This window comes from Chenopodium album, chromosome 6, assembly GCF_948465745.1.
Source record: "Chenopodium album chromosome 6, dcCheAlbu1.1, whole genome shotgun sequence".
NCBI classification, from domain to species: Eukaryota; Viridiplantae; Streptophyta; class Magnoliopsida; order Caryophyllales; family Amaranthaceae; genus Chenopodium; species Chenopodium album.
Window position 1 is genome coordinate 750,537 of NC_137839.1, and position 25,543 is coordinate 776,079.

General features: G+C 35.8%; 1 protein-coding gene across 1 annotated transcript; it reads left to right on the forward strand.

Annotated features, from left to right (window-relative positions):
* On the forward strand, positions 1-25,420 carry LOC145634176 (AP-5 complex subunit mu-like). Its single transcript, XM_081685591.1, has 8 exons — positions 1-135; positions 302-454; positions 1,696-2,004; positions 2,631-2,923; positions 3,118-4,007; positions 4,654-4,710; positions 24,062-24,109; positions 24,990-25,420. The coding sequence occupies exons 1-8, from the start codon at positions 47-49 to the stop codon at positions 25,059-25,061; spliced, it is 1,911 nt and encodes a 636-aa protein (XP_081541717.1). The 5' UTR covers positions 1-46; the 3' UTR covers positions 25,062-25,420.
* Positions 25,421-25,543: the final 123 nt, after the last annotated feature.

Here is a 25,543-nt window from a genome sequence, read left to right on the forward strand (position 1 = left end):
CAATCAACTGAAAATCAAAACAGCTTCAAACATCAATCTCTTCATCATGCCGACGACGACGAGCAACATCAGCAGCAAGTGCAACATCAGAGCTCTCTGGATTCTCAACAATGTCGATTTCGTCGTCTTCTCCAGGTTATCAATCTTCATTTATCCTCCATTTTCATCATTTTGTAGCTCAATTTTACTTTTGTAGTAAACCCTAACGTTATCGATTATTTTGTGTGTTTAATCGTCAATTTCGTCGTTGTTTAACCTAATTTCGAAATTTTTAATTCGATTAACAATAATTTTTTTGTAGGAGGTTTCCTACTGTTGAGCGCCGATGGCGTGCTGCCTGCAAATCGGATGATGAGAAAGTTGTGGATGGAAGCAGTGATGATAAACCTACTGTATCGACTTCGCTTCCCAATGATTCGGAGTTTTCCGAGGCGTTTACCAATCGAAGGAAGAGGTTTTTGAACTAAATTATACATTGATGGTGATGAATTTATGCTGTGTTGCTTAGAAGTTTTAAGATTGTTGTGATCATTATCTGGTTCAAATGTGTTGAAACTCGATAAATAAAATGCGGTAGTGGTATCGAAGTTCCTGAATAAGATATTGTTTGAATAGATTTTGACTTCTAGGAAATGAAACTTGGAAAAAGTTTGAATATATGCAGGGTTATTGTGATCATGTTATATGATAAATGTGATGTGAAGAAGAAACATGTCCAGCGATGCCTATGGAAATGGGAAATGTCAACAGATACACGGCTTATGATGAACTGCTCCTATCTTACTTGTATTTTCTTAGTTGACTTTTCATGAACAATAGGCATAGTTTAGGAGAGCAATGAAGTAAAGAAGTTATTTAATTTTTGAAATATGCTATTAAATGGAAGACAATCAATTTAAAATGAGTAGAATGTTTGAAGACTCTAAACTTGAAACTGCCATGTATAATAAGTATTTCATTGGTAGGGAGTGAGACGGATATAAGTGTACTATTCTTAAAGGCATATGCAAGTGGTAGAATAATAATATTAGGGAAGCTTAATTAGAGGCATTTCTATCAACTGTTTTTTTGTTCTCTTTGATAGGTATGGATTAGTGGTGGTAGACTGATAGCTGTGTACATTAATACCCAAGACTTAAGCTTAAATCCCGTCAATATCATTTTTCCTTTGTGGCTCTCTCTACACGCGCACGCACACCGTAAAAAATCCCTTCAATAACATTTGATTACTCTGTAACCTTTTTTTTTTTTTTTAGGAATTGATTACTCTGTAACTTAATTTGTTTTAAGTTATGAAGCTGGATACTCATTTTTTTTTGGTATAAAACGTAATAGGGGTTAATTCATGCTCAAGTATTCATCAGATGAAACATAAAGGTTTCCTAGTATTCTCTGCCTTGGGGATCCTCACTATCTCTAATTCTCTATCTCATTATTCTGTGTATGCAGCTATGTTTTGTGTGCATGTGTGTAGGGATATGTATATTGCTGCTTTTATTTATGTGCTTTTCTTCTTGTGCATTAGCTCAAATTTTGAATTGGTTTTGATAAGTCTGATACATGTGAGGGTGAGTGGTTCTATTATGCTATATAATGAGTTCTGTGTGTTTAGTGCCTCTGATTTGCCTGTTTAACAAAGCTTCACGATGTGGTCTTTATGATGATGATGTAATTAGGTTAAATGTACTGTAACAGGGAGGGATCTGCTTGTGGTTCTGGCATACGTGTTGCTGAATCAGTTCAGGGGTCAGATTCCTGGGTTGATGATCCTATTGTGCGCCACATCATAAGTCTCCATATTGACCATGAAGAAGGAGAGGGCTACATGTTATGGCCATTAGTTTTTCATGTGAAGGGACCATACTGCATCTTGGTATTGCCGTTAGTGGAGCCAAAGCATGTGAAAGCATATGAGGGACTTTGCAAGAGATCAGACTGTGGTACAGCTATTGGCATGGACCCAAATTTATCCTCTTTACTGTTCGATCTCCCTTCCATCACAGGGTATGGTATGTTACCTTCTGAGATTATTACCATTTTGCTTTAAGCATCTTTTTCATCCCTGTTTTACTAGATATTTTGCCCTCAATTGCTCTTTTGATTACAGTGTCTATAATTTGTGGCACCATGTGCAAAAATAAAATTATTTTGAGAAAAATTTTACATTATCCAAGCTTGAAATTATAGATAAACTTTAACAAAAATCATGAAAATTCTACCCTGGTAAATTTGGCCATCTTTAGAATGAACGTTTTTGACTTCTTTCGTTCTTGGAGATACCATGAAAATCATTTTTGAGCTAATTCTTTATCTGGATTTGTATCTTTTAGACATATTTAAAGCTTTTAAATTTGGTTTCTCTTGATTTTCTTGGGATTTTAATCTGTTAGATACTGTCAGTGTATTTTAGAAAGAATATTAGTTTATTTTGATTTGGCTGAAGTCTTGTAACTGAATATCACCAAGTCAAGTGATTTATTGTTTCAGATTCTAAAGATTAAAAAAGAAAAAAAAAATAAAAGCTGTTATCTGTCTTCTCTGTTCATTTTCCTGCCGCTAGAAAATGTAGTATTTTGTTACAAATTGATATCCATATCATGTCTGAGACTAGTCTACTTGGAACATGTCAGGGCTTTTATGCTTGCACATGTTATCGGAGACATAATCACGGGAGATTTTGCTGAACCTGAGATAGCTGTTAGTGCATCACCATCAGTAGGAGGGCTGCTTGATTCCCTCACCGGAAGCATTGGGATATCAAGTATCTCTGCAAGAGGCAAACCAGTTCCTGCATCAGTCCCCAATTCCACTGCATCTCCTGCTTCTCTAGCTGGTTCTGTGTTGTCAGATGCTCAAAAAGCTGGTTCCAGGCCACTGGAAAAAGATGCTTTACAATCTTTCATCAGCAGCTCAATGCCCTTTGGTTGGTATCTTTTGCTGTTAATCTTCATTTGACGATGGATATGATAATAGCATTATAAACTTTAATTTTATTTTATTTTTTATGTGGAAAGACATGTACTTATATATCCTATCCATTTTTTTATAGAAAAAAAAAATAAAAAAATAAGAAAAAAAGTTATAATTATATTACTTGCTCGTATATCTTTAACGCAGGTACTCTGTTGGATCTCAGCTACTCCAATCTTTCAGCTATCAGGCTTAATGGCTTCTCTGCCACAGATGTGCCCCCTGCAGATGTCAAGCAACCAGCTTGGAAGCCCTATCTTTACCGAGGGAAGCAGAGAATACTGTTCACTATCTATGAGACAATTAATGCTTCCATGTATGACCGTGATGAGATCCCTGATAGCATTTCGATCTCAGGCCAAGTTAATTGTCGAGCAGAATTGGAGGGGTTGCCTGATGTTTCCTTTCCCTTGACAGGCCTGATCAACTCCCGTGTTCAGGTTTTGTCATTTCATCCATGTGTTCAAGTTCCAGAGCATGGCATTGATAAGCAATCTCTAGTCTTTTCACCGCCTTTTGGTAATTTCACTTTAATGCGTTACTTGACATTCTGCAACCTTGGACCTCCAGTCAAGGGATTTTACCAGCTCTCCATGGTGTCAGAAAATGAGGGTGCATTTTTATTCAAATTACGACTTATGGATGGTTATAAGGCTCCACTTGCAATGGAATTTTGTACTATTACAATGCCCTTTCCTCGAAGAAAGGTAGTCTCTTTCAGTGGGACACCATCTATTGGAACTGTGTCTTCTACAGATCACTCAATTGAGTGGAAAATTATAACAAGTGGGAGGGGAGCTTCAGGAAAGAGTGTGGAGGCAACATTTCCAGGAACTGTTAAATTTGCACGCTTACAGACACAAAAATCTCTTGGCTCAGTAAGAGGGACAAGATATGATGAAGATAGTGATACAGAAATGGAGAATGCAAATAATGGTGTTAATATTGAGGAGTTTCTGGAAGAAAAGATGAAAAAAGATCTTCCACCAATCGATTTAGAAGAACCATTTTGTTGGCAGGCTTATGACTATGCTAAGGTACATATACCCAACTTTTTGAATTCCTGAATAGCACTGGTGCCTGTTTTTTAATTGATTCTCTACTGTGTTTCGTTTCCTGCAGTAATACTCTGCTGGTTTCTTTCTTTTTTTTTTTTTTTTTTTTTTTGTCGTCGTTGTAGTCGTAGTAGCTGTTTTCTAAATTTAAAATTTTAATCAAACAACATTAATTTTCAAGCTTAGGAGATGCTTATACATAAATACATAATAGACACATCATAAGATGTACATGTGTAACAGGTCTGTGTTCTAATTCCTACTTCCCCTTTATAAGTTTATAGTGATGTTCAATTTTTAACTTTCTTATAGTTGTCCTCCACTTAAGTAAGAGACTTGCCAAGTTCCATTAACATGGAGAGTCAGTTCCCATTTCCCAATTCAACATTACCCCAGAACCTTTAAACAGGCTCCCACCTGTGGGTCAGGAAGGTTGGATGTATGCAGTTTTATACTTTATTAATATAGAGGCCGCTCCAAATATGTGAAGACTGTTCTATTAATAAAATTCTATTAGTGTCCTGTGATTTGATGTTTGACTCTCTCTCTCTTTTTTTTTTTCCTTGATGTGTGATCAGATAGGCTTGGCATATCATCTTACCTTTTTTTTTGGTTCATGTTTTTTCAGGTGTCCTTCAAAATCATGGGGGCTTCATCATCTGGAATGTCTGTTGATACAAAACATGTAAGTTTATATCTTTGTCTCTTTCTACTTGCTCCAGATTTTGTCTTGCTGAGTTTCTGCTATGATATCTTGCGAGGGTATTAAAGTGTTCATAAAGAGGACTTCCATTTCAGGTCCCTAAAGATATTGATCAAAATTTTGCTTAGCATTTACTGAGCACTAAATGAACCGTCTATGAATTTTAGCAGTTTTGATACTAACTCAAGTGATCTGCCTAAACCATCATGGTAATTGGTAATTTTCAACCATCATTGCCTTAACCTTCTCACCAAAATAAGGTTTTAACCAAATCTCTTTGAAAGGCCGGAGTGTGCCACACAGACTTCCATATAGAGCTGTCAAAAGTTGACCCGACTCAAACCCGATTATTAACCGACCCATCTGAACCCGAAAACTTGGTGACCCAAACTCGACCTAAACCCAACCCTAGACCCGAGTATGTGAGACCCGAACTCGAACATGAGGCGATGACCTGACCCCGAATGTAACCTGTAAATTATTGACCTGAATCGAACCCGACTTGAACCGAAATTGACCCAAACCCGTTTTAACCCGTCAAAACCCGAATTTAACCCGACTTGTTACTAACCTGACCCGAATTCAACCTGATTCGTTCCTAACCCAACTCGAATTTAACCCAAACTGTTACAAACCCAACCCGAAATCAACCAGACTTGTTATTGACCTGACCCAAATTCAAACCGACTTGTTATTGACCTGACCCGAATTTTACCAGACCTATTACTAACCCGACCCAAAAATTTAACCCGATTTATTACTAACCTAACTCGAAATCAACACGACTTGTTATTGACCCGACCTAAATTTAACCCAAATTTTTCCTGACCCGATTTCAAATCACCTTAAATGCAATTTAGACCACCTTATTATTGTTGATCAAAGCATTTTGTCTAGGGAGACTAAGTCAGTCAGCCAGCAAAAGAAAGGAGCATCATCCTCAAATTTAAGAGTCAAATTTAGTATATATTTGTTGTATGGTCAAAGGAGATAATTATGTTCCTAAATTATAAACTATAGTTCCCTAGTATATTGCCTATATATTATAGTCAAAGGTAATAATTAGCTTGATAAAAATGATAATTATCTATTTATAGTTAGTTGAATCCGAATATGGCCTAACTTGGAAATGATTGTAACCTGCAAATTATTGACTTGAACATAACCCAACTTGACTTCGAGAATGACTCGACTTGGAAATGACCCAACCTGGTTATAACTCGCAAATTATTGACTTGAACCGAACCCGACTTGAACCCAAGAATGACCTGACCTGATTATAATCCGTAAATTATTGACTTGAACCGAACCCGACTCAAACCCGAGAATGACCCGACCTGATTCTAACCCGCAAATTATTGATTTGAACCGAACCCGACTCGAACCCGAGAATTACCCTAACCCATTTTAACCCCAGAAAACCCGAATTAAACCCGACCTATTGTTCAACCGACCTGAATATAACCCGACCTGTTATTAACTGGACCAAACTCGATTAGAGGTATGACCCGACGTGACACGACTCAAGCATGACCCAACCCAAACCCGACCAGCATAAGTTATGGAATTATTTCGAATTGACCTGACCCGAGTTGACTCGACCCACTCTTACAGACCTAAACTCTACTCGTTTACTCGAATTGACATCTTTACCCCAAACCTCCAAAATTTCTCAAAAAGCGTGGATATTAGACTTCAATTTTGGAATTTTAGACTTTTTCACCCGTAAATAAAAATTATCGAAATGTTTACCATGGTCCCTAATACCCTCCGGCTCCAGGAGTCATTGTCTTGGTGGAACCATCCAATTTGCCTTTAAACGACCAATTTACCGGTTTACAGCTTGCACCGATTTTATTAACTCAAGCTTACCACGAACATTTATGACAACATATAATGATCATATATGGATCCAAACGGTATTATAAGACCCCGAGATGTATCCCCTAAAATCTCAATGCTTTTCTGACACCGGACCCCGAATTATTCGAAATTTTCAAAAAGCATGGATATTAGCCTTCAATTTTGTAATTTTTTTGACAATTTTTCACCGGGATCTATAAATTGCCGAAATGTTTACTATGGTCCCAAATACCCTATGGGAGTCCAATTGGGTGGGTGGAACCATCCAATTTGCCTTTAAACGACCAATTTACCGGTTTACAACTTACACCGATTTCATTAATTTAAGCCTACCTCGAACATTTATGACAACAAATAATGATCATATATGATTCCAAACGATATTATATGAACCCGAGATGTATTCCCTAGAATTTCAAGACTTTTTTGACACTGGGCCTCGAAGACTCCAAAAATTCTCAAAAAGCATGATTTCAATTTTGGAATTTTTTGACTTTTTTTTCGCCTGTAAATAAAAATTGCCAAAATGTTTACCATGGTCACTAATATCCTCCGGAAGTCCAATTGCAGGGTTGGAATCATCCAATTTGCCTTTAAACGGCCAATTTCCCGGTTTACAACTTGCACTGATTTCATTAACTCAAGCCTACAACGAACATTTATAACAACAAATAATGATCCTATATGGTTCCAAATGGCATTATATGGCTCCAAGATATATCCCCTATAATTTCAAGACATTTCGACACCGGGCTCTAAATTCTTTATAAATTCTAAAAAAGCGTGGATATTAGCCTTCAATTTTGGAATTTTTTACTTTTTTTTGTCCGGAAATTAAAATTGCCGAAATGTTTAACATGGTCCCTAATACCTTCTGGGAGTAATTGGTTGGATGGAACCATCAAATTTGCCTTTAAACAACCAATTTACCGATTTACAACTTGCATCGATTTCATTAATTCAAGCCTACCACGAACATTTATGACAACATATAATGATCATATATGGTTCCAATCGGCATTATATGACTCCGAGATCTATCCCTAAAATCTCTAAGTCTTTTCGACGCCGGGCCCCGAAACCTCCAAAATTTCTCAAAAAGCGTGGATATGAGCCTTCAATTTTGGAATATTTTTACTTTTTTTTCACCCGAAAATTGAAATTGTCGAAATATTTACTATGGTCCCTAATACCCTTTGGGAGTCCAATTGGGTGGGTGGAACTATCCAAGTTGCCTATAAACGCCCAATTTACCGAATTACAGCTTGCACCAATTTCATTAATTCAAGCTTACCACGAACATTTATGACAACATATAATGATCATATATGGTTTCAAACAACATTACATGACCCCGAGATGTATCTTATAAAATCTCAAGTCTTTTTGACACCGAGCCCTGAAACCTCCAAAATTTATTAAAAGCGTGGATATTAGCCTTTAATTTTGGAATTTTTTAACTTTTTTTTCGCCCAGAAATAAAAATTGCCGAAATTTTTACCATGGTCCCTAATACCGTTCGAGACTCCAATTAGGTGGGTGGAACCTTCCAATTTCCCTTCAAATGGCGAATTTACTAGTTTACAACTTGCAACAATTAAATTAATTCAAGTCTACTACGAACATTTAAGATAATATATAATGATCATATATGGTTCCAAACGACATTATTTGACCATGAGATGTATCTCCTTAAATCTCAAAACTTTTCGACACTAGGCCTCGAAACATCCTAAATTTCTCAAAAAGCGAGAATAATAACCTTCAATTTTAGAGTTTTTAATTTTTATTCGCCCGCAACTAAATAAGGTCCCTAATACTCTCTAGGAGTCCAATTGGGTGGGTGGAACCATCCTATTTGCCTTTAAACGACCAATTTACCGCTTTACCAGCGATTAAATTAACTCAAGCCTACTACGAACATTTAGGATAATATATAATGATCATATACAGTTCCAAACGACATTACATGGCCACGAGATGTATCCCCTTAAATCTCAAAACTTTTCGACACCAGGCCTCGAAATATCCCAAATTTCCCAAAAAGCGTGGTTTTCAATTTTGAAATTTTTTTACTTTTTTTCGCCCGTAAATAAAAATTGCCAAAATGTTTACCATGGTCCCTAATATCCTTCGGGAGTCCAATTGGGTGGGTGAAACCAACCACTTTGCCTTTAAACGACCAATGTACCGGTTTACAAATTGCACCAATTTCGTTAACCCAAGCCTACCACGAACATTTATGATAACATATAATGACCATTTATGGTTTCAAACGACATTATATGACCCAAAGATGTATCCCCTAAAATCTCATTTTTTTTGACACTAGCCCTTAAACCTTCGAAATTTCTCAAAAAGCATGGTTATTAATCTTCAATTTTGTAATTTTTTTTCGCCCGGATATAAAAATCACCGAAGTGTTTACCATGATCCCTAATACCCTTTGGGATACCAATTGGGTGGGTGGATATTTGCCTTTAAGCGACTAATTTAACGGTTTACAACTTGCACCGATTTAATTAACTCAAGCCTACTACGAAAGTTGATGATAACATATAATGATCATATATGGTTCCAATTGGCATGATAAGACCCCAAGATGTATCCTCTAAAATCTCAAAACTTTTCGACACTAGGTCTCGAAACTTCCCAAATTTATCAAAAAGCATGGATTTCAATTTTGGATTTTTTTTTTCTTTTCGTCCGTAAATAAAAATTGTTGAAATGTTTACCATGGTCCCTAATATCCTCCGGGAGTCCAATTAGGTGGGTGGAACCATCCAATTTGCCTTTAAACGACCAATTTACCGGTTTACAACTTGCACCGATTTCATTAACTCAAGACTACCACGAACATTTATAACAAATAATGATCCTATATGGTTCCAAACGACATTATATGACCCCGAGATATATCCCCTATAATTTCAAGACTTTTTGAAACCGGGCCCTAAATCTATAAAATTTCTAAAAAAGTGTGGATATTAGCCTTCAATTTTGGAATTTTTTGACTTTTTTTTTATCCGGAAATAAAAATTGCCGAAATGATTAACATGGTCCCTAATATCCTCTGGGGGAACCACCCAATTTGCCTTTAAACAACCAATTTACCGATTTACAACTTGCACCGATTTCATTAATTCAAGCCTACCACGAACATTTATGATAACATAAAATGATCATATATGGTTCCAAACGACATTATATGACTACGAGATGTATCCCCTAAAATCTCAAGCCTTTTTGACACCGGGCCCCGAAACCTATAAAATTTCTCAAAAAGCGTGGATATTAGCCTTCAATTTTGCAATTTTTTGAATTTTTTTGCTCGGTTATAAAAATTGCCGAAATGTTTACCCTGATCCCTAATACCCTATGGGAGTCAAATTGTGTGGGTGGAACCATCCAAGGTTCCTTTAAACGGCCAATTTACCAATTTACAACTTGAATGCAATTTCATTAATTTAAGCTTAGCACGAACATTTATGACAACATATAATGATCATATATGGTTCCAAACGGCATTATATGACCCCGAGATGTATCTCCTAAAATATCAAGCTTTTTTGACACCGGGCTCTGAAACCTCCAAAATTTATCAAAAAACGTGGATATTAGCCTTCAATTTATGAATTTTTTTACTTTTTTATTTCGCATGGAAATCAAAACTACCGAAATGTTTACCATGGTCCCTAATATACTCTAGGAGACCAATTGGGTGGCTGGAACCATTCTATTATCCTTTAAACGACCAATTTACCGTTTTACAACTTGCACCGATTTAATTAACTCAAGCCTATTTCGAAAGTTTATGACAACATATAATGATCATGTATGGTTCAAGTTGCATTATATGACCACGAGATGTATCCCCCTAAAATCTCAAAACTTTTCGACATTGGGCCTCGAAACTTCCCAAATTTCTCAAAAAGCGTAGATTTCAATTTTGGAATTTTTTTACTTTTTTTCGCCCGAAAATAAAAATTGCTGAAGTGTTTACCATGGTCCCTAATACCCTCTAGGAGTCCAATTGGGTGGGTGGAACCATCAAATTTGTCTTTAACAAACAATTTACCGGTTTACAACTTGCACCGATTTCATTAACTCAAGACTACAACAGACTTTTATAACAACAAATAATGATCCTATATGGTTTCAAATGTCATTATATGACCACTAGAAATATCCCTTAGAATTTCAAGACTTTTCGACACCAGCCTGAAACCTCTAAAATTTCTCAAAAAGAGTGGATATTAGCCTTCAATTTTGGAATTTGTTGACTTTTTTTTGTCCCGAAATAAAAATTATCGTAATGTTTAACATGGTCCCTAAAGCGCTTTGGGGTGGAACCATCCAATTTGCCTTAAAACAACCAATTTACCGATTTACAAATTGCACCGATTTCATTGATTCAAAACTACCACGAACATTTATGATAACATATAAGGATCATATATGGTTTCAAACGGCATTATATGACTTCGAGATGTATCTCCTAAAATCTCAAGCCTTTTCGACACCGGGCCCCGGAACCTCCTAAATTTTTTAAAAAGCGTGGATATTAGCCTTTAATTTTGGATTTTTTTTATTTTTTTTCGCTTGGAAATAATAATTGCCGAAATGTTTACCATGGTCTCTAATACCCTTAAAGACTCCAATTGTGTGGGTGGAAACTTCCAATTTACCTTTAAACGACCAATTTACCGGTTTACGACTTGCACCGATTTCATTAACTCAAGCCTACCATGAATATTTATGACAAAATATAATGATCATTTATGGTTCCAAATAGCATTATATGACCTCGAGATGTATCCCCTAAAATCTCATTTCTTTTCGACACCAGGCCGTGAAACATTTGAAATTTCTAAAAAAACATAGATATTAGCCTTCATTTTAGGAATTTTTTGACAATTTTTCGGAGAGAAATAAAAATTGCGGAAATGTTTACCATGGTCCATTATACTCCCTGGAAGTCCAATTGGGTCGGTGGAACAACTACGAACATACATGGTTTCATTAACTCAAGTCAACTACAAACATTTATGACAACAAATAATGATTATATATGGTTTTAAACGACATTATATGATCCCGAGATTTATTCCCTAGGATTTCAAGACTTTTAGGCACCGGGCCCCGAAGTCTCCAAATTTCTCAAAAAACGTGGATATTCGCCTTCAATTTTTGAATTTTTTGACTTTTTTGCCCAGAAATAAAAATTGCCGAAATGTTTATCATGGTACATAATATTTTTCGGGAGTCCAATCAGGTGGGTGGAACCATCCAATTCGCCTTTTAATGGTGTATTTACCGGTTTGCAACTTGCACTGATTTCATTATCTCATTCCTACCACGAACATTTATGACTACATATAATAATCATTTATGGTTCAAAACAGTATTATAAGACCCCGAGATGTATCCCCTAAAATCTCAAAGATTTTCGACACTGGGTCTCGAATCCTCAAAAATTTCTCAAAAGGCATGGATAGTCTTCAATTTTGGAATTTTTTGACTTTTTTTCGCCCGGAAATAAAAATTTCCGAAATGTTTACCGTGGTCCGTAATACCCTTCGATAGTCCACTTGGGTTGGTAGAACCATCCAATTTGCATTTAAACGACCAATTTACTGGTTTACAACTTGCACTGATTTTATTAATTCGAGCCTACCCCGAACATTTTTTATTTTTTATTTTTGAAACAACTTGAATTAGACTTATATTAATGCAAGTTTATCCATTAGTATATACGGAGTCACTTCCGGGAGACAAGAACTATCCCACACTTGTTCAAGTCCGAAAGGAATTAGCCTAGTTAAGTGATGTGCAACAAAGTTGCCATCCCTTTTAACATGAGACTATCTAACCATATTAAAAGAGCAACAAGAATAAATAATTTCTCGTTGAACAGTATTTAATTCGGACAGAAAAATAGCTCCTTGATCAAGTCGGTTTGTAATGGTTAAACAGTTGGTTTCCAAGATCACATTCACGAAGCCATTTCTCTTCCCCAAGGTAGCAAACGTAATGGCTTTTGCCTCAGCCACTTCAACGCTCCAATTGGCACGAACTCTTTTGGTTGCAGTAAAGAGAGCATCCCCATTGTGGTCTCGAGCAATGACTCCTAGTCCAATCCAACCATCCTCTGAAATTATGACAACATATAATGGTCATTTATGGTTTCAAACATCATTATATGACCCTGAGATGCATATAATAAAATCTCATATCTTTTCAACACCTCGCCTTGAAACCTTCGAAATTTCTCAAAAAGCGTGTATATTAGCCTTCAATTTAGGAATTTTTTGACTTTTTTTAGCCTGGAAACAAATATTACCGAAATTTTTACCATGGTCTATAATACTCTTCGGGGGTCCAATTGGGTGGGTGGAACCATCCAATTTACCGGTTTACAATTTGCACTGATTTCATTAACTCAAGCCTACAACGAACATTTATGACAACAAATAATGATCACATATAGTTCCAAACGACATTATATGACCTCGAGACGTATTCCCTAGAATTTCGAGACTTTTAGACACAAGACCCAAAAGACTCCAAAATTTCTCAAAAGCACGGATAATAGCCTTTGATTTTTGATTTTTTTGACTTTTTTTCGCCCGTAAATAAAAATTGCCGAAATGTTTACTTTGTTCCCTAATACCCTCCGGGAGTCCGGGAGTCCAATTGTCTGGGTAGAAACATTTAATTTGGCTTTAAAAGGCCTATTTACCGGTGTACAACTTACACCGATTTCATTAACTCAAGCTTACCACGAACATTTATGACATAATATAATGATCATTTAAGGTTCCAAACGACACTATATGACCCCGAGATGTAATCCTAAAATTTCAAGGCTTTTCGACACTAGGTCTCGAAATCTCTAAAATTTCTCAAAAGGCACGGATCTTAGACTTTAATTTTGGAAAATTTTGACTTTTTTTTCGCCTTAGGAATAAAAATTGTCGAAATGTTAACCAAGGTCCCTAATATCATTCATTCGGGAGACCAATTGGATAGGTGGAATTATTCAATTTGCCTTTAAACGACCAATTTACCGGTTTACAACTTGCACTGATTTCATTAACTCAAGCCTACCACGAACATTTATGACAACATGTAATGATCATATATGGATCCAAACGACATTATAAAACCCCGAGATGTATCCCCTAAAATCTCAATATCCCCTAAAATTTCTCAAAAAGCGTGGATATTAGCCTTCAATTTTGGAATTTTTTGATAATTTTTCGCCAGGATCTGAATAATGCCGAATTGTATTCCCTAAAATCTTATGGTTTTTCGACACCGTACCAAACTTCAAAAATTTCTCAAAAAGCGTGAATATAGGGTTCCAAACGACATTATATGACCCCGAGATGTATCCCCTAATTCTTAAGGCTTTTTGACACCGGGCCTCGAAACCTCCAAAATTACTCTAAAGCGTGGATACTAGTCATCAATTTTGGAATTTTTTGACTTATTTTCACCTGTATATAAAACATTTCCGAAATGTTTACCTTGGTACCTAATACTCCCGGCGTCCAATTGGGTGGGTGGAACTATCCAATTTGCCTTTGAACCATGGTTCGAAAATGCGGTTTCGGTTGCGATCGCGGATACGGTCGCGTGATTCGGTGACGTAATTGAATCGTTGATCGCGAAACGCGTCGCAATTTTCACATAAATTTATTTTATGGTTATCAAGAATAAGATTATAACGATTTTTTTCATAATATTTGAAAAAATTATATTTCTTAAATACTATACCTAATTTTACTATTCCGTAATAGCCCTTGGTATTACTAATTATTAATGGGGCGACTGTTTTATACTTTTTAAATTAAAAATCCCTCTAGTAGTAAAGTAGTAATTAAATAAGGGGATAAAGGGTGGTGGGTCACGTGAGAAAGGAAATAAAAAAAGAGGTAGATAGGGAGTGGAAGCCACATGTTTTTTTGAGATAGCTGGTGGGGTCAGATTTCAAAGTAAAAGTTACCCCCTCCCATGCCTTCCATACTGACTCCACTCCCAACCACACAATATTTTTTTTAAAATTTTTTAAAGCTAGCTGCAAACAAACGACTTTCATGGAGAAGTCGAAAGCTCGCCGGAAAAGTACCTAAAATCTTGTGAAATTTCTGAAAAAACCGCTGATTCGGGCGTTATCTTGGCCGATTCATGATTATTTCGGTTGTATCGGGCGATTTGGTTTGAATATGCGTTGTATTTCTATGAACCGCGCCAAAACATTAAAATTCGGTTCAATAAAATTGAAATTCGTTACGATTCGCCCGATACGAGTTGAAATGACCGCATTTTAATACCATGCTTTAAATGGCTAATTTACCAGTTTATAACTTGCACCGATTTCATTAACTCAAGCCTACCACGAACATTTATGACAACATATAATGATCATATATGGTTCCAAACGATATAATATGATTCGAGATGTATTCCCTAGAATTTCAATATTTTTCGACACCGGGCCTTGAAACCTCCAAAATTTTGCAAAATGCGTGGACATTAGACTTCAATTTTGGAAATTTTCGACTTTTATTCGTCCGGAAATAAAAATTGTCGTAATGTTTACAATGGTCCCTATTACCATTTCGGAGTACACCTAGCTGGGTGGAACCATTTAATTTGCCTTTAAGCAGGCGATCTATCGGTTTACAACTTGCACCGGTTTCATTAACTCAAACCTACCACGTACATTTATGACAACAAATAATGATCATATATGGTTCCAAATGACATTATATGACCACGAAATGTATTCCAAGACTTTTCGACACCGGGCCCCAAAACCTCCAAAATATCTATAAAAGCGTGAATATTTGACTTCAATTTTGGAAATTTTTAACTTTTTTTTCGCCCGAAATAAAAATTGCTGAAATATTTACCGTGGTTACTAAAACGCTCCAGGAGTCCAATTGGGTGGGTGGAACCATCCAATTTGCCTTTAAACGGCCAATTTACCGATTTACAAATTGCACCGATTTCATTAACTCAAGCCTATCGCGAACATTTATGACAACATATAATGATCATGTATGGATCCAAACGGTATTATATGACCCCGAGATGAATTTCGTAAAATCTCAAGGTTTTTCGACACCGTACTCAACTTCAAAAATTTCTCAAAAAGTGTGGGTATACGTTTTTAATTTTGAATTTTTTGACTTTTTTTTCGCTCGGAAATAAAAATTGCCGAAATGTTTACTATGATCCCAATACCCTCCGGGAGTCCAATAGGGTTTGTGTAACCATCCAATTTGCATTAAAACAACCAATTTACCGGTTTACAACTTGCACTGATTTCATTAACTCAAGCCTACCACGATCATTATCTCATTACCAACATGCCAAGGAATAAGGTTTATAACGCTGAGTCTCAAACCAATAACAAAATAATAATGCTCAATCTTTTGATCTCACCCATCGATCAAATAATCCTTCACAAACTAATAGATAATATCTCAACAATGGCACGAGTTCCCAAATAATAGAACAATTCGATTCATAAAATATCTTGTAGGGCAATTAAAGTAATACCCAATATAATACTCCGCATTAGAAACCCTAAAACCTTAATAAAACAATACTCCCTATAGAAACAACATTAAAAAAACCCTAGAAATTATAACACAAACAATTAATACGACAATTAAATTATGTATCACGACATATTAACCAATATACATACGAAACTTGATCATATAAATAACGAATTGTAAACTTGCACACAATAGTACGAAATGTAATACAAATATCTCCAATAAAAGTTTCGTGTGATTACCTTTCACAAACTTAAAACCTCAAACAATAAAACCTCAAGATGATTTGTTTGACGAGGATCACACAACACAATCCTTTTGCTCGTACTATACAATTTCATGAATAAGAGATGCATACTCATGCATAAAAAAATATAGGAGTTAACTTTGATTTTAGATAATATGATTGATGATTTGCTTCACAAAACATAACGAAACGAAAGAATTTTTTGTGAAAATTAGATTAGCAATAGAGAATAAAGTTAGAGTACATGGAGGAAAAGCTGAAAATAATTAGGGTATAAATAATATTTATAGTTTTGTAAATAAAAAGTCCTACTAAATATTAATAGGGTTTAAAACACTTTATGAACTCTAAATAAAAATAAGAGATAAGGAAAGTTATAAAATAAACTATATTTTTATAAAATATATTATATTAAATCATAAAACATTCGGGCTTCACAGTCTACCCCCTTAAAACAACTTTCGTCCCGAAACTGAAAGTTAGGAAAATTCAGGTATTAAAATTTACCCCCCTTAAAACAAGTTTCGTCCCGAAACTTAAAGTAAGGAAGGACGAAACTTAAAGTAAGGAAAATTCAGGTATTACAATATGACCCCGAAATGTGTTCCCCAAAATTTCAAGACTTTTTGACACCGGGCCCTAAACCTCCAAAATTTCTCAAAAACCGTGGATATTGGACTTCAATTTTGGAATTTTTTGACTTTTTTTTGCCCAAAAATAAAAATTGCCGAAATGTTTACCATGGTCACACTAATACGTTCTGGTAGTCTAATTGGGTGGGTGGAACCATCAAATTTGCCTTTAAACGGCCAATTTACCGATTTACAACTTGCACGAATTTCCTTAACTAAAGCCTACTACGAACATTTATTACAACATATAATGATCATATATCGTTCCAAACGACATTATATGACCCCGAGAAGTATCCCCTTAAATATTAATACTTTTCTATATCGGACCCTAGAAACCTTCAAAATTTCTCAAAAAACGTGGATTTTGAATTTTATTTATTTATTTTTGGCTAGAAATAAAAATTGTCGAAATGTTTACCATGGTCTCTAATACCCTCCGGAAGTCCAATTGGGTGGGTGAAACCATCCAAGTTGCCTTTAAACGACCAATTTGTCGTTTTACAACTTGGAACGATTTCATTAATTTAAGCCTACCACGAACATTTATAATAACAAATAATGATTATATATGGTTCCAAATGGCATTATATGCCCCGAGATGTTTCCCATATAATTTCAAGACTTTTCGACACCAAGCCCCGAAACCTCCAAAATTTCTCAAAAAACGTGGATATTAGCCTTCAATTTTGGAATTTTTTGACTTTTTTTCGCCCTAATATAAAAATTGCCGAAATTTTAACCATGGTTCCTAATACCCTCCAGGAGTCCAATTGGGTGGGGGAACCTTCCAATTTTCCTTTAAACAACCAATTTAGCGATTTACAACTTTCACCAATTTCATTAACTCAAGCGTACCACGAACATTTATGACAACATATAATGATCATATATTGTTCCAAACGGCATTATATGACGCCGAGATGTATTCCCTAAAATCTTGTGGTTTTTCGTCACTGTACCAAAGTTCAAAAATTTCTCAAAAAGTGTGGATATAAACCTTCAATTTTGTGATTATTTGACTTTTTTCGTCCGGATATAAAAATTGCAAAATTTTTACCATGGTCCCTAATACCCTCCGGGAGGCCAAAAGGGTTAACGGAACCATCCAATCTGCCTTAATACAGCCAATTTAGTTACCGGTTTACAACTTGCACGGATTTCCTTAACTCAAGCCTGTTACGAACATTTATGACAACAAATAATGATCATATATGGTTCCAAACGGCAATATATGACCCCGAGAAGTATCCCCTTTAATATTAATACTTTTCTATACACGACCCCGAGACCTTCAAATTTTCTCAAAAAACGTGGATATTAGCCTTGAATTTTGAATTATATTTATTTTTTTTGGCTAGAAATAAAAATTGCCGATATGTTTACCATGGTCTTTAATATCCTCCGGAAGTCCAATTGGGTGGGTGGAACCATCCAATTTGCCTTTAAACGACCTATTTGCCATTTTACATCTTGTACCGATTTCATTAATTCAAGGCTACCACGAACATTTATGACAACAAATAATGATCATATATGGTTCCAAATGGCATTATATGCCCCGAGATGTTTCCCATACAATTTCAAGACTTTTCGACACCGGACCCAGAACCTCCAAAATTTCTCAAAAAACGTGGATATTAGCCTTCAATTTTGGAATTTTTTGACTTTTTTTCGCCCTGAAATAAAAATTGCCGAAATTTTAACCATGGTTCCTAATACCATCCGGGAGTCCAATTGGGTGGGTGGAACCTTTCCATTTGCCTTTTAACAGTCAATTTAGCGATTTACAACTTGCACAAATTTCATTTTCTCAAGCCTACCACGAACATTTATGACAACATATAATGATCATATAAGGTTCCAAACGGCATTATATGACGCCGAGATGTATTACCTAAAATCTTGTGGTTTTTCAACACCGTACCAAACTTCAAAAATTTCTCAAAAAGCGTGGATATAAGCCTTCAATTTTGGAATTATTTGACTTTTTTCGTCCGTAAATAAAAATTGGCGAAATTTTTACCATGGTCCCTAATACCCTCTGGGAGTCCAATAGGGTTGGTGGAATCATCCAATCTGCCTTAATACCGCCAATTTAGTTACCGGTTTACAACTTGTACGGATTTTCTTAACTCAAGTCTGCTACGAACATTTATCACAACATATAATGATCATATATGGTTCCAAATGGCATTATATGACCCCGAGAAGTATCCTCTTGAATATTAATACTTTTTTATACCAGACCCCGAAACCTTCAAAATTTCTCAAAAAAACGTAGATATTAGGCTGGAATTTTGAATTTTTATTATTTGTTTTGGCTAGAAATAAAAATGGTCGAAATTTTTACCATGTTCTCTAATACTATGTGGGAGTCCAATTGGGTGGGTGGAACCATCTTATTTTCCTTTAAACGACCAATTTGCCGTTTTACAACTTGGACCGATTTCATAAATTCAAGTCTACCACGAACATTTATGACAACAAATAATGATCATATATGGTTCCAAATGGCATTATATGACCCTGAGATGTTTCCCATAGAATTTCAAATCTTTTCGACACCGGGCCTCGAAACCTCAAAAATTTCTTAAAAAGCGTCGATATTAGCCTTCAATTTTGGAATTTATTTACTTTTTTTCACCCTGAAATAAAAATTGTCGAAATTTTTACCATGGTTCCAAATACCCTACGGGAGTCCAATTGGTTGGGTGGAACCATCTAATTTGCCTTTAAACAGCCAATTTAGCGATTTACAACTTGCACCTATTTTATTAACTCAAGCCTACCACGAACATTTATGACAACATATAATGATCATATAAGGTTCCAGTCTGCATTATATGACGCCGAGATGTATTCCCTAAAATCTTATGGTTTTTCGACACCGTACCAAATTTAAAAATTTCTCAAAAAGCGTGGATATAAACCTTCAATTTTGGAATTATTTGAATTTTTTCTTCCATAAATAAAAATTGCCGAAATTTTAACCATGGTCCCTAATAACCTCCGGGAGTCCAATACGGTTGATGGAACCATCTAATCTTCCTTAATACGACCAATTTAGTTACCGGTTTACAACTTGCACGAATTTCCTTAACTCAAGCCTGCTACGAACATTTACCACAACATATAATGATCATATATGGTTCCAAACGACATTATATGACCCCGAAAAGTATCCCCTTAAATATTAATACTTTTCTATACCAGACCCCGAAACCTTCAAAATTTTTCAAAAAGCGTGGATATTAGCCTTGAATTTTGAATATATTTTTTTTTTTTTTTATTGAAATAAAAATTGCCGAAATGTTTACTATGGTTCCCAATACCCTATGGGAGTCCAATTGGGTGGGTGACACCATCCAATTTGCCTTTAAACAACCAACTTGCCATTTTACAACTTGCACCAATTTTATTAATTCAAACTTACCACGAACATTTATGACAACAAATAATAATCATGTATGGTTCCAAATGACATTATATGACGCCGAGATGTATTCCCTAAAATCTTATGGTTTTTCGACTCCGTACCAAACTTCAAAAATTTCTCAAAAAGCGTGGATATAAGCCTTCAATTCTGGAATTAATTGACTTTTTCGTTCGGAAATAAAAATTTCTGAAATTTTTACCATGGTCCCTAATACCCTCCGGGAGTCCAATAGGGTTGGTGGAACCATCCAATATGACTTAATACGACCAATTTAGTTATCGATTTACAGCTTGCACGGATTTCCTGAACTCAAGGCTATTACGAACCTTTATCACTACATATAATGATCATAAATGATTCCAAACAGCATTATATGACCCCGAGAAGTATCCCCTTAAATATTAATACTTTTCTATACCGGACCCCGAAACCTTCAGAATTTCTCAAAAAACGTGGATATTAGCCTTGAATTTTTATTTTTTTTTTTATTTTTTTTTGCTAGAAATAAAAATTGCCGAAATGTTTACCATGGTTTCTAATACCCTCTAGGAATCCAATTGGGTGGGTGGAACAATCCAATTTGCCTTTAAACGACGAATTTGCCGTTTTACAACATGCACCAATTTCGTTAATTCAAGCCTACCACGAACATTTATGACAACAAATAATGATCATATATGGTTCCAAATGGCATTATATGACCCCGAGATGTATCCCATAGAATTTCAAAACTTTTCGACACGGGGCCTCGAAACCTCTAAATTTTCTCAAAAAGCGTGGATATTAGTCTTCAATTTTGGAATTTTTTGTCTTATTTTCACTCGGAAATGAATGTTTCCGAATGTTTACCATGGTCCCTAATGCCCTCCGGGAGTCTAATTGGTTGTGGAACCATTCAATATGCCTTTAAACAGCCAATTTAGCGATTTACAACTTGCACCAATTTACCGGTTTACAACGTCCAATTTAATTAACTTGCACCGAACCTAACTTGAACCGAAATTGACCCAAACCCGTTTTAACCCGACTTGTTACTAACCTGACGTGAATTCTACCCGATCCGTTACTAACCCGACCCGAATTCTACCCGATCCGTTCCTAACCCGACCCGAAATCAACCTGACTTGTTATTGACCTGTCCCAAATTCAACCCGACTTGATATTGACTCGACCCGAATTTTGCCGTACCTATTACTTACCCAACCCAAATATTCAACCCGATCTATTACTAACCCGACTCGAAATTAACTAGACTTGTTATTGACCCGACCTAAATTCAACCCATATTGTTTCTAACCCGATTTTAAATCACCTTAAATGCAATTTAGACCACCTTATTATTGTTGATCAAAGCATTTTGTCTTTGGAGACCAAGTCGGTTCAGGCAGCAATAGAAAGGAGCATCATCCTCAAAATTAAGAGTTAAATTTAGTATATGTTTGTTGTATGGTTAAAGGAGATAATTATCTTCTTAAATTATAAACTATAGTTTCCTAGTATATTGCCATATATATTATAGTCAAAGGAAATAATTAGCTTGATAAAAATGATAATTATCTATTTATAGTTATTTGAACGGCTTGAACCCGAATATGACCTGACTTGGAAATGACCTGATTGTAACCTGCAAATTATTGACTTGAACATAACCCGACTTGAATCCGAGAATGACCCGACTTGGAAATGACCCAACCTGATTATAACCCGCAAATTATTGACTTGAACCGAACCCAACTTGAACCCGAGAATGACCCGACTTGAAAATGACCCGACCTGATTATAATTCGCAAATTATTGACTTGAACCGAACCCGACTCAAACTCAAGAATGACCTGACCTGATTCTAACCTGCAAATTATTGAATTGAAGCGAACCCGACTCGAACCTGAGAATTACCCTAACCCGTTTTAATACGTGAAAACCCGAATTAAAACCGACCTATTGTTCACCCGACCCGAATGTAACCCGACCTAACCTCGTCCCTAACCCGATAAGAAGTATGACCCGGCGTGACCCGACTCAAGCATGACCCTTTCCAAACCCGACCCACATAGGTTATGGAATTAATTTGAATTGACGCGACCTGAATTGACCCGACCCACTCTTACCCAACCCAAACCCGACCCGTTTACCTGAATTGACAGCTCTACTTCCATAATTCTTTATGCTCCTTTTTTCGGCAGAAGAGAAGAGGAGGATGGGGAATTGTCATGGGAATCTTTTGGAACTTGCTAGAGGATTCATTTGATATTTATATTATTTATTAAGTGATTTATTCCCTATATTATTTTTAACTTTCTTTGTTGCATGAAGATGATTATGTAAGATTGTAGGAGATAGAATTCCATCAGTGATGGCCTAATATGAGATAATAATATAATATGGGTTTTGGTTGACATATATCTTTGGGCAAGTAGTGTGAACTAATAATGGTAAGTCCTATATACATACTTACCAACAAGTATGTATATTAAGTGTTTTTGTTTTCTAGAATTTTGGTAGTTAGACAATGAGTTACATTGAAATGAGATATAGGGAGAAAGAGTATATAGTTGGAGATTATTTGATTATGTATTTTTTCGGCATGACCATTATACTCTCATCATCCATAAATAATTGTCACATAAACTATCATAATAAAGGGTTTATTATGAACCCACTGAACTAAACTAATAGTTGTGTCCCTTCCTCCCTCTCCCCCTCATTTATTTCATACGAGGGTGTCATGGAGTATCCGATTTTTCTCTGTTACTATTGGACCGACAACTTCTTATGGACATACCAAAATAGCATGCAACTTATGTCTCCTGACACAGGATATGTCACTTCCTCTCTTTCTCCCCCTTACTCATTTACATGAGGGTGTCATGGAGTATTCTAATTTTCTCTCTTACTTTTTTTATTAACTTACTTCTTATGGGCATACCAAAATAGCGTGCGGCTTATATCTCCAGACAGGCAGAAACAGCACGTACTATGTATCCGAGTGTATAAAAATGGTGTTATGTACGGCTTTTGGTACCTGCTAGCTCTCCCATTGGTTTGTATCTGAGTGTATAAAAATGGTGTTATTTACTGCTTTTGGTAGCTGCTAGTTCTCCCATTGGTTTGTTGGTTGAGTATTGAACCCTCTAGCTCCAAGTCCTCCTGACAGTTTTTTATTCTAGGAAAAAACATTTATATATCATTAATAATTTTAAGAAGGCTCCCTCAATCTAGGCCAAGGGGCGAACACCACACTTCATCACAATCATCTAACATCAAATTTATACTACCAACAAACTGTCATTTAAATTACTAGACCATTCAACATGTTCTCGTTTACATATACAGGGACTAAACTTTTGATTTTCTTAGAAGCAATTTTCATTACTTTTCTAATGACAACTTCAGGACAAACGGCTGACATTGAATTTTGGAATCTCCTCTCTCTTTGCAATTTTTTCCACCTGCGTTGATTGGCTGTAGAGTCTTGTTGATGTAGTCAATCCCGTCCTAGTTTAACTCTTATTTGTAGATTCATTGATCAAGTTGTGGATTGCATTTGTTTCTTATACTGTTATATGCTTTGCATCAGGTTAACATCTATCCTGTTGTTAAGGCGCCTATTGAGTTTTCTACTCAGGTAACTTTCCTGTTTATAATTGTAATTATAATATCACATATAAACACTCAATTATTTTTGGCCTAAGGTTTTGTTGTGTTGGTGATCTGTTTCCTGCATTATATTGAAACTTGGAACTTTTTATGAGGCAAGTAAATAGCGTTTGATAATTCTTTTTTAGTCTTCTGTTGCTTGTGTCCTTGCGCAATCAATCTTAATCATTCCTTAAATACACTCATTTTTTCTGTTGCTTTCATCCTTGTGTGATAAAAGAACACCTCCGCCTCTCCCCACACTCAGTTTTAGTCTCCTGTTGCTTCCATCAGTGTGCAATTAAGATATCGTCTCTAGCATATTCTTGTACTTGAATTATTTCCAAATTAACTATTATTGGCTATGCTCCCTGGAGCATGTATGTCTTGGATAGTGTATGAGCTTCCTTTATTGCTTCATTTGTAAGCTTTAGTTACTCTTGGTTTTCACATCCAAAAAAAGCAAAAGGAGCCTTTTGGCTTTTTTGGGTGCGTTGCTGTGTGTCTTTTTGGATGAGTCATAAGACTCAAAGCACTGAACCTTTTTGTAAATACTTTGTTATGTAAGCACTACATATTCTTGGGACCACAGTTATTTATGGCACTGACGGTGACCAATTGGTGGCACTTCGATTTGGGGCATCTCTATGTGCTGTGGCATTAAGTAAACTATGTAGGATAGCTAATTTGCTACAATTGAGGAGGCAACTCGTCTGTGCAAATTGGTTGGCATGTATCATGTTTTAACAAAATTATGAAACATTAGACTTTTATATCAATGTTCCCCCCTCCCCCCCTTCTTAGAGGGTAATTTCCTTTTCCCAAAATTTATCTGATTGACTGATGTGAAGCGTGTTTCAACTTTACAGGTTACTTCAGGGGACTATATTTTGTGGAATACATTGGGTAAATGCCCTTCTGCTGCCATGCCTACTGCTTGAGCAAGGACTGAAGCTCAACTGCTCTTTTAACCTACCATACTTTGCGAAGTTGCTCGTGGCTTACTGGGCGAGTTCTAATGCATGTATACAGTCAAAGGAGAGATTTACTTGGGATTAATCAATTTTGTTGTGCTACAATGAAAAGTTGTATATTCTGGCAATTGCCGCTGATGACTAGCGACTAATGAGAAATCTTTGCTCTCTGATCTTACTTACAGGAACCCCTTGTTTATGACAATGCAAGGATAATTTTGTACAGCTAATTTGGGCATCCGGGGAAATCCACGTAAGTCCCAAAAGTGCCTTCTCATATTCTTGAGAAAATGAAGAAATAAAAGGACATTTTTCCTTTTTTTTTTTTTTTTCTAAATCGTCTTATTTTTCAATTAGTGGTTCATGGAGGCGGATGTACTATGCGCATGATACATTCGTTAAAAAAAAAAAAAAAAAAAAAAGAACCTTGTATAAGATATTTAAAGAAT

Excerpts from the sequence above, each read along its gene's own strand:
- LOC145634176 (XM_081685591.1), top strand. The coding sequence starts at position 47 with ATGCCGACGACGACGAGCAACATCAGCAGCAAGTGCAACATCAGAGCT. Across the intron at positions 136-301 it reads GATTTCGTCGTCTTCTCCAG|GAGGTTTCCTACTGTTGAGC; the intron begins GTTATCAATCTT and ends ATTTTTTTGTAG. Across the intron at positions 455-1,695 it reads TTTACCAATCGAAGGAAGAG|GGAGGGATCTGCTTGTGGTT; the intron begins GTTTTTGAACTA and ends GTACTGTAACAG.